At 24.9% G+C, this 12,280-nt stretch overlaps 3 protein-coding genes across 3 annotated transcripts in view; 2 read left to right on the top strand and 1 right to left on the bottom strand.

Moving 5' to 3' along the window:
• Positions 1-217: 217 nt before the first annotated feature.
• LOC122717180 (probable rRNA-processing protein EBP2 homolog) lies at positions 218-1,438 on the bottom strand. Its single transcript, XM_043941000.1, has 3 exons — positions 1,318-1,438; positions 1,161-1,247; positions 218-1,089 (listed from the first exon to the last, which is right to left on the bottom strand). Exons 1-3 carry the CDS (start codon positions 1,390-1,392, stop codon positions 298-300), a joined length of 954 nt encoding a protein of 317 aa, XP_043796935.1. The 5' UTR covers positions 1,393-1,438; the 3' UTR covers positions 218-297.
• A 590-nt stretch (positions 1,439-2,028) lies between these two features.
• LOC122716990 (uncharacterized protein YJR142W) lies at positions 2,029-6,885 on the top strand. Its single transcript, XM_043940603.1, has 5 exons — positions 2,029-2,141; positions 2,830-2,927; positions 2,996-3,200; positions 3,277-3,756; positions 4,691-6,885. Exons 1-5 carry the CDS (start codon positions 2,066-2,068, stop codon positions 4,813-4,815), a joined length of 984 nt encoding a protein of 327 aa, XP_043796538.1. The 5' UTR covers positions 2,029-2,065; the 3' UTR covers positions 4,816-6,885.
• Positions 6,886-7,518: 633 nt separating this feature from the next.
• Positions 7,519-12,280, top strand: part of LOC122716930 (serine-rich adhesin for platelets-like) — a 58,610-nt gene continuing 53,848 nt past the window's right edge. Inside the window, exons 1-2 of the mRNA XM_043940447.1 lie at positions 7,519-7,663; positions 8,105-8,214. Coding sequence (XP_043796382.1) covers positions 8,153-8,214 — 62 coding nt within the window. The 5' untranslated portion in view covers positions 7,519-7,663; positions 8,105-8,152. The remainder of the gene's footprint in view (positions 7,664-8,104; positions 8,215-12,280) is intronic.

Here is a 12,280-nt window from a genome sequence, read left to right as displayed (position 1 = left end):
ATGCTTGAGAAAGAAAAAAAGATTTTTCTTGTTCTATATATCTTTACGCAATCCCATCTTTGCATACGTTTGAATACTTTCACGTTAGATGCATTTGAACGTAGTTACATATGTGACAAAAATTCTTTTGTCGAATCCAGTTTGCAATTGTTCATTGTCTATCAAACGAGATTCCGAAAATATTTCGATAAAAAGTAAGAAATAATAACGAAAAATATCAAGATTACATAAAATATTTATTTTACAAGTAAACATCATTTAATTATATAAAATACTTTGTCAATTAATTTATCGCTATTAACGTTTTTTCTTTGCTTTCATCTGTATCCTACGACTTTTTCCTAATCTCTGTTTCGATTTTCCTTTTTTCTTCTTCAAATCTTTTCCTGGTAGTGAAGGTCTTTTATATTCTGACACATCTGCGGAACTTGCCCTTGTGTTTTTTTTGCTACCTCTTTTTTTACCACCAAAACCAAATTTGGCATCCCTCATTTTACGTTTTGCTGCTGCTTTTTGATCCACTGTTTTGCCTTGAGGTTTCTGTTTATCTTCTAAGAAATCAAGATCTTTTCTTACACCCTTACGGTACTTTTTGACCTCTTCTAATAATTTTCTCTTTTCTGCATGTTTTTTTAAAGTTGCTTCTATTTGCATTTGTTTTCCTATTTTCCTTTGTTGTCTCAATTGCCTAACCTTTTCTGATCTTTGCGCTATTGTCTGTTGTTTCATTAGGTTTTCTCTGACCTTATGCATATGAGCATCTGATTTTGCCATTTCAGCAAAATAATCATCTGGCCTGGTTGTTGGAATACCAAGTTTTTTTAATCGGGCAATACCCTCCATAACAGCAGCCTGTGCTTGTCTATGAAACATTGTTTCTCTACGAAAATCATTTAGAACCGGATCATCTGCTGGATCATATTGAGGTAATTTTTTATTCCCTTTCAATTGCTTTGCACGTCTGTCTTCCTGTTCTTGCATTTGCAATGCCAATTCTGGCGCTAAAGGTGCTGGTGCATTGATCAAGTCTAATCTTTCAATCCATGGTAAATTCAATTTAATTTCTTCTAGCTTCTTTTTCATAAGAGACTAAAAATGATCCCAATTATGATCCTCTCATTATTTTTTTGTATTCATAGATCTAATTATATTATACTTACAACGCAATTTTTTGGTGTTTTTTTATTTTTTTCAATTACTACATTTAGACCAGGTTTTAATAAACCTTCTGCAAACGCTTGCCTCAACTGTACACGTGAAAAAATATAGGTTAGAAAAAAATTATATTAAATATTTTGGAATATAAATAGTATTTACTTCTTCGTCTGATGAATTATATTCCGAATCGGATTCGGAAGATGATGACGCTTTTATAGCTTTTTTTACTTTCATTTTTTAACTTAAATTTGTCGAATGTATAAATTTAAAACTCTTATTGTAAACAGTATATTCTATGTATCCTTAGCGCTATCTATTGGGAATATAGGAACATATTTGAAACATAATGCTTAAATGATAAACTTTCTTAATGTTTTTAAATATTATTAAAACAAAACATTAAACATTCTTTTTGTTTTTGTAAACAATTTATTATATATTACAAAAACTGCATGTAATAATTTCTCTTTTGTATTATAAAAATTACTTTATTATAACGATGTTATTATCAGATTTATCATAAATAACGTTGTTTTAATTTTTAAAATATTACATATTTAAGATTTCATTAAAAAAAAAAGTATACAATATTTAATAAAAACAAAATTGGATCTTTTTACTTTCTATAAATGAAGACAATCATAAATTATTAATGTTGTCAATGATTATTTTCCGTCACAATAAAAAAGGAAATCTGTGTTGTATAATATAAGAAATAAATTTTATTTATCTTATCTCTAAATCTATGAAAAGTACACGAAACAAGATACGAACCAATCATATATAATTATTTCAGTCCAGATTCCATTTCTTACGGTGAAGAAATTCTAAAGTGAAGTTCCTATCTAAAATAATATATTCTATGCCAGAATTTTTTGTCACAGTTGGTTAACGATAGCGAAATATCATGACGGATAGTGATAAGAAACCTATGTCACGTTTATTGAAACTTGCTAACAAATTTAATTGCTTCTACCTGTCAGGTAAGTTGCATTATCAATATTTAAACATGTCTGATTTTTTTTTTTACGTCAATAAATTAATTTTCTAATGATTAGGACATAGAAACGTATGGCTTTCCTGTCTACTAAGATATTGATTTCGAGTTTGTTGTGTATTCTTTCTCATATTTTCAATGGATTAACAAAAACTCTGTCTATATTTTTTGGAAACATAAATAATATTCACAAAATTTATCGCGTCTATTATTTTTCTTATTATTTGTAAAATTTTTCCCATTTTTTTGATAATAAATATTTTGAATAAATTCTTGTTACATATACATATATACATATATTTATCAACGAATAAGAATTCGTATTATCTATATCCGATAATCTAGAGATATAATAATGTTTTGTTATATAAGTTTAAATATAAATATAAATATAAATCAAATCTTTAATAATAAAAATTTTTGGTATTTTCTTTTTTTAGATTTAAATGTAATGTAATTAATGTTATAATATGTTATATTTTTATAATAATAAAAATATATAATTCTTATTAAATTATCTTCTTATTAAATTAAATATAAAATTTATTTTATATTTTATTTTTCTTATATTATTTGCATTTTATAATATATATAAATAGATTTTATATATTTCTTAAGTTTTATGATAATGTATCAATAAATAATAATATTTGGATATTCATAATGCTCCTTAGGTTTTCATGCAGGGGAATGCAGAGCATTTGTTGTTGATGGTCAACAAGTTGGCCTTGTACGTCCAGATGTAATGAAAGAATTATTAAATTATCCACAGGTATTTATATATTGAATTACATAATAATTTATAGAATTTTAATATTTATTTTAAATATTGCCTTGAAGGTATTTCAAGTGCATCCTGAATATGTACAACTAAATCCAGCATTCAGAGACTATGCAGAAAGAAGTGCTCGAGTTGAAGAAGTTTTAAAAGAATGGCGTGCAGGTGGAAAATTCATAACATTAAGAGGATGGAGAGAAGAATGTTATGACGTACGGGCAGAATTCAATACTCCACCATTATTTAAAATGGATCGATCTGCTACATGTATGTATAATAATATGTATATAATTTTCTTAATATTTTTACTTATTCCAAAAATATTACTATTTATTTATTATAGGCTTATTTGGGATTCGTAAATATGGAGTAGATATTAATGGATATGTTATGGATCCTGTAAAAGGTTTATCAATATGGTTACAAAAACGTAGCCCAAATAAGCAAACTTGGCCTGGATATTGGGATAATATGGTGAGCGGTGGATTGAGTGTGGGATTTGGTATTAATGAAACTGCTATAAAAGAAGCTGGAGAAGAAGCCAGTATTCCGAATAATCTTATTGCAAAATTAAAAAGTGTTGGTTGTGTATCTCTGTTTTTTGAAAGTGAAAGGGGTCTGTTTCCCAATACAGAGTTTGTATATGACCTTGAACTGCCACCAGATTTTGTACCAAGTAACAATGATGGAGAGGTTGAGAATTTTGAATTGCTTCCAGTTAATGAATGTATAGAAAGGATACTCTCTTCGCATTTTAAAACAACATCAGTTCCAGTTGCTCTTGACTTTTTAATTAGACATGGATATATCACAGCAGAAAATGGTAAGTACACAATATTATATATAAATAATTATTAAATTGCAAATTGTATATGCAAAATATATTATATTAAAATATATTATTTATAAAACATATGATATATAATATATAATATATAATATAAACATATAATATGTAAAATATATGTTAAATTATCTCTATATACTTTAAAATACAATTAATCATAAATAAAATTCAGATTTTTTATATAAAAAACGTAAGAAAAGTAAAAATTTTGTCATTAAAATTTATCAAGAAATAGAGAAAATGCTATTAAAATTATTTTTTTTTTTATCTTGATATTTCATTTAAAAGTAATAGAGATATTAATGAATGAGTTTGTGATGTATATTTTTTCTTGGAAGTTTATACACTTTTAGAAATCGCATTTATTATTTATTTGAAATTTGGAGTAAGTTAATAAAACGAGGTGCAAGTGAAAGATTCGAGTGAACGACAAAGACGAAAATAATAAATGATTAAATATTATTTTTTTTTTTTTATATGACGAAATCTGAAGTCATATCGGGATAAATGAAAAATCGTTCGTTTAAAGAGAAAGGTTTCGCGCTTCTAATGATTCCTCACTTAGTGAACGGAATCTACTATTTTCGAAGTTATAGCAGTTCAAAGTTTTCCTAATGTTAATAAGCTTTAATCAAATTTTAAGTCTTATGTTTTAAATTAAGCATTAAATATTCATTTCTGGAAAAATATTATGCCTACAATAATCTTATTAATGATATATTTGAGATAAATTAATTTCAAAAATCATTTATTTGTCTTTTTTTATTTTTTACTTTGACTGATTCAAATTTAATTATGTTGATTATGTAAAATATATGAATATATGAAACATATGAAATATGAAAAAAATATATATTTATCTATTGATTATAATATTAAATATTCTAAAATGTTCATTTCTTTGTTGCAGAGCCTAATTTTATTGAAATCGTGGAATTGCTTCATATACCTCTGCAGACCATTTACAATCATCCACAAAAAAAATGTAAATTAGCTGCAAATGGTGAGGCAATCGATTCTTTAAACAGAATTTAAGTTTAACTAGTCTTTAATTTAAATTGCGTTAAAAAATTAATTGAATGAAATGAAAAGTTAGCTTTCTTTTGTGATTTTCTGTATTTTTTGTATTTGATCAATTCTTCGCAGATTTTATAGTAAGGAAAAAGAGAAAAAATAATGCAATTTTATATACATAAGGCTTGCAAAATATTTATAAATCATTAAATAATAGTTCAAATATTCCAAAAATCGATTTACAAGATTTTTATGACATTTAAATTAACTCTTATTTCCATGCATATTAGAAAAGAAAAAAAAAAAAAAAAAAGAAAAAAATACGTAATTTCAATAGCTATATACTGATTGTAACATTTTTACTCATAGATATAATTCTTTTTGTTATGATTCTAGTAGTTTTTATATATTATAATGATGAAAGTATCGGTAAATACGATTTTTTGATGATTCTTATAGGAAGAATATTTCGGAAAATAAACATAGATATTATTAACTTAGCAAGAATTTCATAGGAAAGATATATTTTAATTTGTTGACTGCGAATTTATTGACGTTTAATAACTTTGTAAAATTGGCACAATATATAGATATAATTTAAGAACTAATTTTTAACATCGTTATATAAAAAAAAAAAAAAAATCACGTTACATCTTCCTCTAATTTTTACTAATCATCGAACTGAATTTTTGCACAATAATGAAAAGAGAAGTTTTCGCCCATGTATGATATCTAAACTTGTGACGATTTTTGATATACATCGATGTCAAATTAGAAGTATTATTCATACAGCATTCCAGAGCATAGTTTAAGACTTCAGTTTCTAAGCGACATGGATAAAAAAACGAAAGAATAACAATAGTTTTTTCTAACGTTTGTAATCGAACTTTTGTACTAAACTTGTACACCTAATAACAACAACAAAAGTGCATAGAATGCCAATGCAGTAATATCGTAATATTCTGCGTAGAATTAAGACAGAATTCATTCACAGTATTATGGACGTGAATGCACAGTATACTGTTTGATATGTTTAAAGTAAGGAATTAATGAAAAAAGAAAAAAAAAAAAACAAAAAACAAAAAACAAAAAAAAAACAAACAAATTTATAGATGAATTATGTCAACGTATGTGTTCTTATATTCCAACTATGCTACCAACGAAAAATGCTTTAGATCTAGCATTTTATCTTGAACGACTTTTTTGAGAAGGGGAACAAAAGTGTTCGTATATTGTTTATTGTATGTAATACGTAGGTAGATTTTTTAATTGAAAACGATTGGTACTAAGGTTCTGATCAAGTGATATCATTAGATTTTGAAGAATAGTAATTGTATAAATGGCAAACGCAAATTTAAAGCATCGCATTTTTTGTATCAATGTTATGGATTAATATTTATTGCTCATTTTACTTATTTGAAGATTGTGGTTTAATTTATGTATTCATTGTTCTGTTCATCTAATGCACAGAACTTATTTTTATTTTCTTTAAAAGTCAACTAACAATTAAATATTTTTGTAAGATATTTTATTTAAATGATGCTTCGTACTATTTGCATTGCGTATGCCCTTAAGTTAAGAAATTTTTTGATACTGAACTAGTTTCTACGAGATGAAAAGTCATTAGGTGTGTTGAATTCTAGATATAAATTGTTGTTAAGAATTCAACATTACAATCATTATAATTGTGTTTTTAAGAAACTTTTCTACTAAGACTAAAATATCTGTATCGTGACGTATTATGTTAATATATTTGCTTTCTTTCATTGCTTTTATTTTTTCGTCTATTTTGCTAGATGAGACATAGTTGAAATATCCGTACAGCTTAATCTAACTTTATTTAATCTTCATTTGTACTAACCTCTGATACGTTTAATTAAGTAAATTCGCTATTTTTATAATTATATACTAGTCATTCTTATCATTGCTTTATAATTTCTTAACAATCTGGTCATAAAATTGTAGTATCTATGATTATGTTTGTTTTTAAGTGAAACTAACATTTTTGTGATAGAAATGAGTACGGCTGGCCATACTATTTAATGCATGAATTAATATTTGTCAATGAATAAATTTAATTAAATTTAAAAATGTCATCGTTTCTATCAATGACACCTGAATGGCCATCGTTCTATTTTTCTTTTTCTTAATTTTTTTTTTTTTTTTTTAACATAGAAACATATTATGTTTTTCTTTTCTTTTGTTTCTATTAATCATTAACAGAATTAAAATGTAAGGCGAATCTTCTATAGCCATTTTTATTCGTTGCATAAATGTTGTACTTAATTTTCATAGTCTTTTATATATAATGAATTCTCTGTTATAAAATATAATAATGTAACAATCATTAAAACAAAAAAAAAAAAAAAAAAGAAAAGAATCAGTTGCAATTATACATTAACTCAATAAATAAAGTTCAAATATTTTGTATTTTATCATTTTATCCTTTTCCATGTATTCAATAGATTTTCCTATATTTTTAATAATATTTTATTAAATAATCAATAACACAATAACAGTTTTTGATAAATTAAAGATTTATATTTCAAAAATCTAGATAATAAAAATATTTTTCAACGAGAAAGCAACTATAACAAACTAGTGGGGATGTTCAGAAAAAAAAAATATAGTAGAAGCTTGGTGGGGAGACTTGACTTTGTTGGAAGAAACAAAAATCGACTAAATCACTCCCTCTTTGAACATCATTGGGGTAACAGTTTCGCGACTACTCTTTAGCACTTGTACTTCCTGTTAAAGTTTATATTCAAATTTTTTATTTGTTTTCAATTAAAAGTTTTTAATTAGCTTTAATTTCAGTGAATAAATCAAACGAAACAAGTGTTGTGTAAAGTTTTATCTTGTTTATCAGGTATAGTGAAGAAATACTTTAATAACTATTTCTTTAAGAAACAATTATATTTATAAACATTAATTTTTTTTATTTATTATGATTTTATTAATTTTTCTGCAATGAAAACTATCGAGATTGCATCATATTGCGAAACATCGTATTTTTATTTTTTTCTGTTATTTCTCATAAAATCCATTAATTTGATCAAATTTTGATAATTTAGAAATTAACTTAAGATAAAAATTAGCGAAAATTTTTACATAGCAAAAGTTTAATTTTTCTCCTATTTTAATTATTTTTATGCTAATAACTTTGTATATTTTTTATAGTAGTATAAAATAATATATCATTGAATAAAATTTTGTCAATTATTAAGTTAAAATTTATATTTAATGTTAAGTTAAAATTTTCATATTTGTACTTTTTTTTAATTCATTTGCGTTCTTTTCTATTTGATAGTAGATTTTTGACTATGGATTCTACGACGTTTTCACTGAAACAGTCTACATGTCCTTTAACAGTCACGAAAATTTCATCAAGACTTGGATATTTCATACATTTGGCGATAGGTGAGTTACTTCATTGCTATATATTTTTTATTTTGTACGAATGTAACGAAATCTCAAAACTATAATATATATAATCAAAATTGTATACCTCACATTATATATAGAATTAAATTACAAATTTTTTAAAAATATGTTATAAATAGAATATGAATGAATAGAAAATAGATATTTAAATAATTAAATGAATATTGATCAATAAAATCAATAAAAAAGATCTGATGCATTTGTAAATGCATTTGATAAATGGCGATATAATGAAAATGAAATTTTCTTTTACTGACCTTTTTAAATTTGATGTCTAAAAATAATTGAAAACTTGATATAACGTAGCTTAAAGTGTTTATTCCATAATTCACATACAACATATTTGCACTGAACACTTTTTTCACGTTATTTTTTATTAAACACTATTTTAAACAAATTGTAAATTTATATTACGATGTACGTTCCACAGTTAACTGCGACAAATTTAAAATTATTTCGTTAAAGATTTAAAATATCGATATATGAAAGTGTTTCATTTCGATTTTAGGCTCATCGATATTAAAATTTTGAAATTCGATATTAAATTAGCATTGCGCATGCGCGTTCATATTCAGCAAATGGTTCTGTACAGTTTTGTGTGGGTGCTATTCTTGCATTTTGAATAATAATTTTAAGTTGAAAAAAAAATGTCGACATTAGTAAGCAGAAGAATTTTTGCGCATTTTTGTAATAATCATTTGAAAAAGTCGTCAATGCGTTCAAGAATTGTTAGTTTTAGTTCTATTGAAAATGAAAAGTCTTCCAACCTAAAAGAAAATGCAAAAAGTAGTATGCCGGCTTCAGAACCAGGCAAAATTTCTGCTGCAGTTTTGAAGAAATTCTCTGATCCACTCATTTTAGAAAATATTGAATCTCCTAAAATATTGCAAGCAAATGAAGTAAGTTTAATATATAAAGATTTACAATTTTAAATGACAAGTTTTAAAGTATCTTTGTTCTATTTTTAAATATTTTCAATTGTCTAATATCAATTTTCTAATAATTGAATTAGAATTCTGATATTTTAAACTAGACAATGTTTTTTATATGTTTTATATCATATACAATGATATTATTTATATAAATAATAAAGAGGAACTTAATATAAAAAACAATAAAAGCAAAATGCACAATAATTTTTTATATAGCTTAGAATTAGACAAACTAATGAATGAATATGAAACTATTATAGATTTAATTAAAAATATAAAAAAATTTAATAATTTTCTAAAAGTTAATTTTAATATGCTTTTATTTAATAAGATTATTGAAATATCTTATATTTTTTTATGATAGATTAGATTATATAAATTAAATTAAATTTAAATTTAAATTCTTTCTTAAAATTCTTTAAATTTAAGTAATTTCTTTTGTAATAATAAATCAGACTTTAATAAATTAGACTTAGATAGATTTCTTATTAAAAAGTAAATGTATCTTTGCATTGATAGGTCCTTGTAAATGTTGATTATTGTGCTTTCAATGCATCAGATGCATTATTAGCAAAAAATTTACATACATTTAAACCAACTTTACCTATGGTACTTGGTTATGAGTTTGTTGGAAAATTGATTCAAGTTGGGGAGGAAGCAGAAAAAGAAGGATATAAAATTGGGGATAAGATTATTGCTCTTAATAAGGAACGTTATGGAGGTTTAGCTCAACAATGTATAGCAGAAATTACTGTAAGCTGTTCAGATTTTTTTCAATTAATCATTTGTATTTTATTCTATTATAAATGCAAAATTTTAGGATATCTGGAAAATACCATCTGAGATAAAATCTGTTGATGTAGTGGGTTTACTCGATGATTATATTACAGCTTTAGTCGCATTAGAAAATAAAGTTAGCATTCTAGAAGAAGATATCATTTTTATTAATATTGGTATAAGTAGCACTGGTTTAGCTGCAGTTGATCTTGCTACAAATGTATTTAAAACTCAGGTTAGAATTTAATACTTGAGATTTATATGTATATATATCAAATAAAAAGTCTAATGTAGTCACTTTTTGTTATAAGTTCGCGATGATTATTAATTCAGGTAATTAGTGTTTGTGCTACTGAAGATGGAGCAGCTCTTGCTAGAGAAAAAGGTGTGGTTGCTTCTTTTAAATATAAAGATCGTAAATTATTAAAACAAATTGAAGAAATTGCTACAGAGAAAGATATTAAAAAAATATTTGATGATGCAAATGGCGAACATTTAAAAAAAATATTAAGTTGGTAAGTTTAATGAGAATTGATTCTTATGTGAGATTTTAGTTAAATTAAAAGCAATGGTAGTAACTATGTTATATTTTTAGTTTTACTAATATTTACAAAAGTGAAATAACAATACAAGATTTGTTACGTGATGATAATTTTGCTGTTATATTACATCATTTTTCTCACGAAGGTATAGAAATAATTTAAAAATAATAATCATTTTAAATTGGACGATTTATTCAATGTTTTTATTATAAAGGGAGGATAGTGATTGCTGGTACAACAGCAACTATAAAAAATGATTCTGATGCATCAAAGAATGGTTTTACTATTAGTGGATTCAATTTAAGAGAATTTAGGAAGGAGGAGCCTGAGATATATCGGTATAATAATTATTACTAAACTAAAATGTTTCATAAATTTTATTTCTTAATAAATTATTAAGAAATAATAATAATTATTAAATCATAATTAAAAAAAATTAGATTTAAATTTAAATTATGTGATGTTCTTTTAATTTTATATTTGTTCAACTAGACAAGCCGGAGACGATGTTTTACAATTTATTGAGGAAGGTTTGATTAATCCAACATCTGTATTGACTGTTGGATTGCCAAAAGTAAATGATGCATTGGAATTTATTCTTAATAATAAATCTCCAGGAAAAGTGAGTGTGAGAAATAAAATTCGTTAATCACAATTATTATTCTATCGATTATATAATTATGTTCTAATTATTTAAAAAATTAAAAATCATTTATTTCACAGGTAATTGTTGATATAAAAAATAGCTAGACTAAATTTAAAGCGAAGAAAATAATATTTTATAAATATAAATATTTTATAAATTTTTTTATTAAAAAAATACATGAAAGTTTTATCATAATTTATCGTAAATAATAGTGCAATTAATAAAAGATACTGAATATATTTAAAATTTAATAAACTTTTTATTAAATATATAAAAATTATATTAGAAATAAATCGATTGTACTTTATTTCTTAATAAATATTTTCCATTTTCTTATGAGATAGAAAATTGAGTACACAGTAAGTATCTTTTTTTCCTACTTATTTCAAAATTTGCAATCTATCCAAAATTAATTACAATCAATTTTTATTTTCATAATTTTTTCCTATATTTTGACATTATTTTGATTTACTTGTATCGTTCGAAACAATGGAAAATTGCAATTGTTCTTAGGTAGCACTAACTTGAATTGTGGTCATTATCGATTGCTCAACACCCCTTTATCGAAACTGGAGCATTTTGTTGCCGTGCTACCGACGAAAGGAAGCACGAAGTAAAAGTCTTGAGAACGGTCCTTCGTGAAATTATAAATATGTTCCCCTTAATGGTAGCAAAGAATTTTGTTGCGTTCCTTTGTCAGGTTCGATTAGAGGTGAAGAAAAGTGATTGTGCTCTTGTAACACACAGTTGACAAGGTGATACACATGCATTTCGATCTTAAGTTATGAGGCCATTATCGGTACTCTGGGAATAATGATCCAAGATTGGTAGAAATTCTTTGATCTTTTTCTTCTTATACGTTTAATGTAGTTAGAGAAATGTTGAGTATGCAGAAAATTGATCAACAAAAAACGAATATCATTATATGCATATTTTTCTTTAGATAAATAGTTGGTAAATTACGAATAGCGTGAAAAGTAGGTTGACTATTTAATTACACTGTTCGAAAGGATTGTCCTTTCGATTTCGTTCACTACGGGGGTCGAATGACAGCAGGGTTAAACGTGTTGATTAATTGATAACCGTGATTTGGGATCGTAAAGTGGCGTGGGTGCTCCAGATTGCGTAAATCGAGTGACTCGATA

This window comes from Apis laboriosa, unplaced genomic scaffold, assembly GCF_014066325.1.
Source record: "Apis laboriosa isolate Shangri-la unplaced genomic scaffold, ASM1406632v1 scaffold4_cov146, whole genome shotgun sequence".
NCBI classification, from domain to species: Eukaryota; Metazoa; Arthropoda; class Insecta; order Hymenoptera; family Apidae; genus Apis; species Apis laboriosa.
This window is presented reverse-complemented; position numbering and strand designations above follow the sequence as displayed.

Coding starts and splice junctions, on each gene's coding strand:
- LOC122716990 (XM_043940603.1), top strand. CDS start 2,066: ATGACGGATAGTGATAAGAAACCTATGTCACGTTTATTGAAACTTGCT. Junction 2,928..2,995: donor AATTATTAAATTATCCACAG/GTATTTATATAT, acceptor ATTGCCTTGAAG/GTATTTCAAGTGCATCCTGA. Junction 3,757..4,690: donor ATATATCACAGCAGAAAATG/GTAAGTACACAA, acceptor TCTTTGTTGCAG/AGCCTAATTTTATTGAAATC.
- LOC122717180 (XM_043941000.1), bottom strand. CDS start 1,392: ATGAAAGTAAAAAAAGCTATAAAAGCGTCATCATCTTCCGAATCCGAT. Junction 1,248..1,317: donor ATAATTCATCAGACGAAGAA/GTAAATACTATT, acceptor TCACGTGTACAG/TTGAGGCAAGCGTTTGCAGA. Junction 1,090..1,160: donor AAACACCAAAAAATTGCGTT/GTAAGTATAATA, acceptor GATCATTTTTAG/TCTCTTATGAAAAAGAAGCT.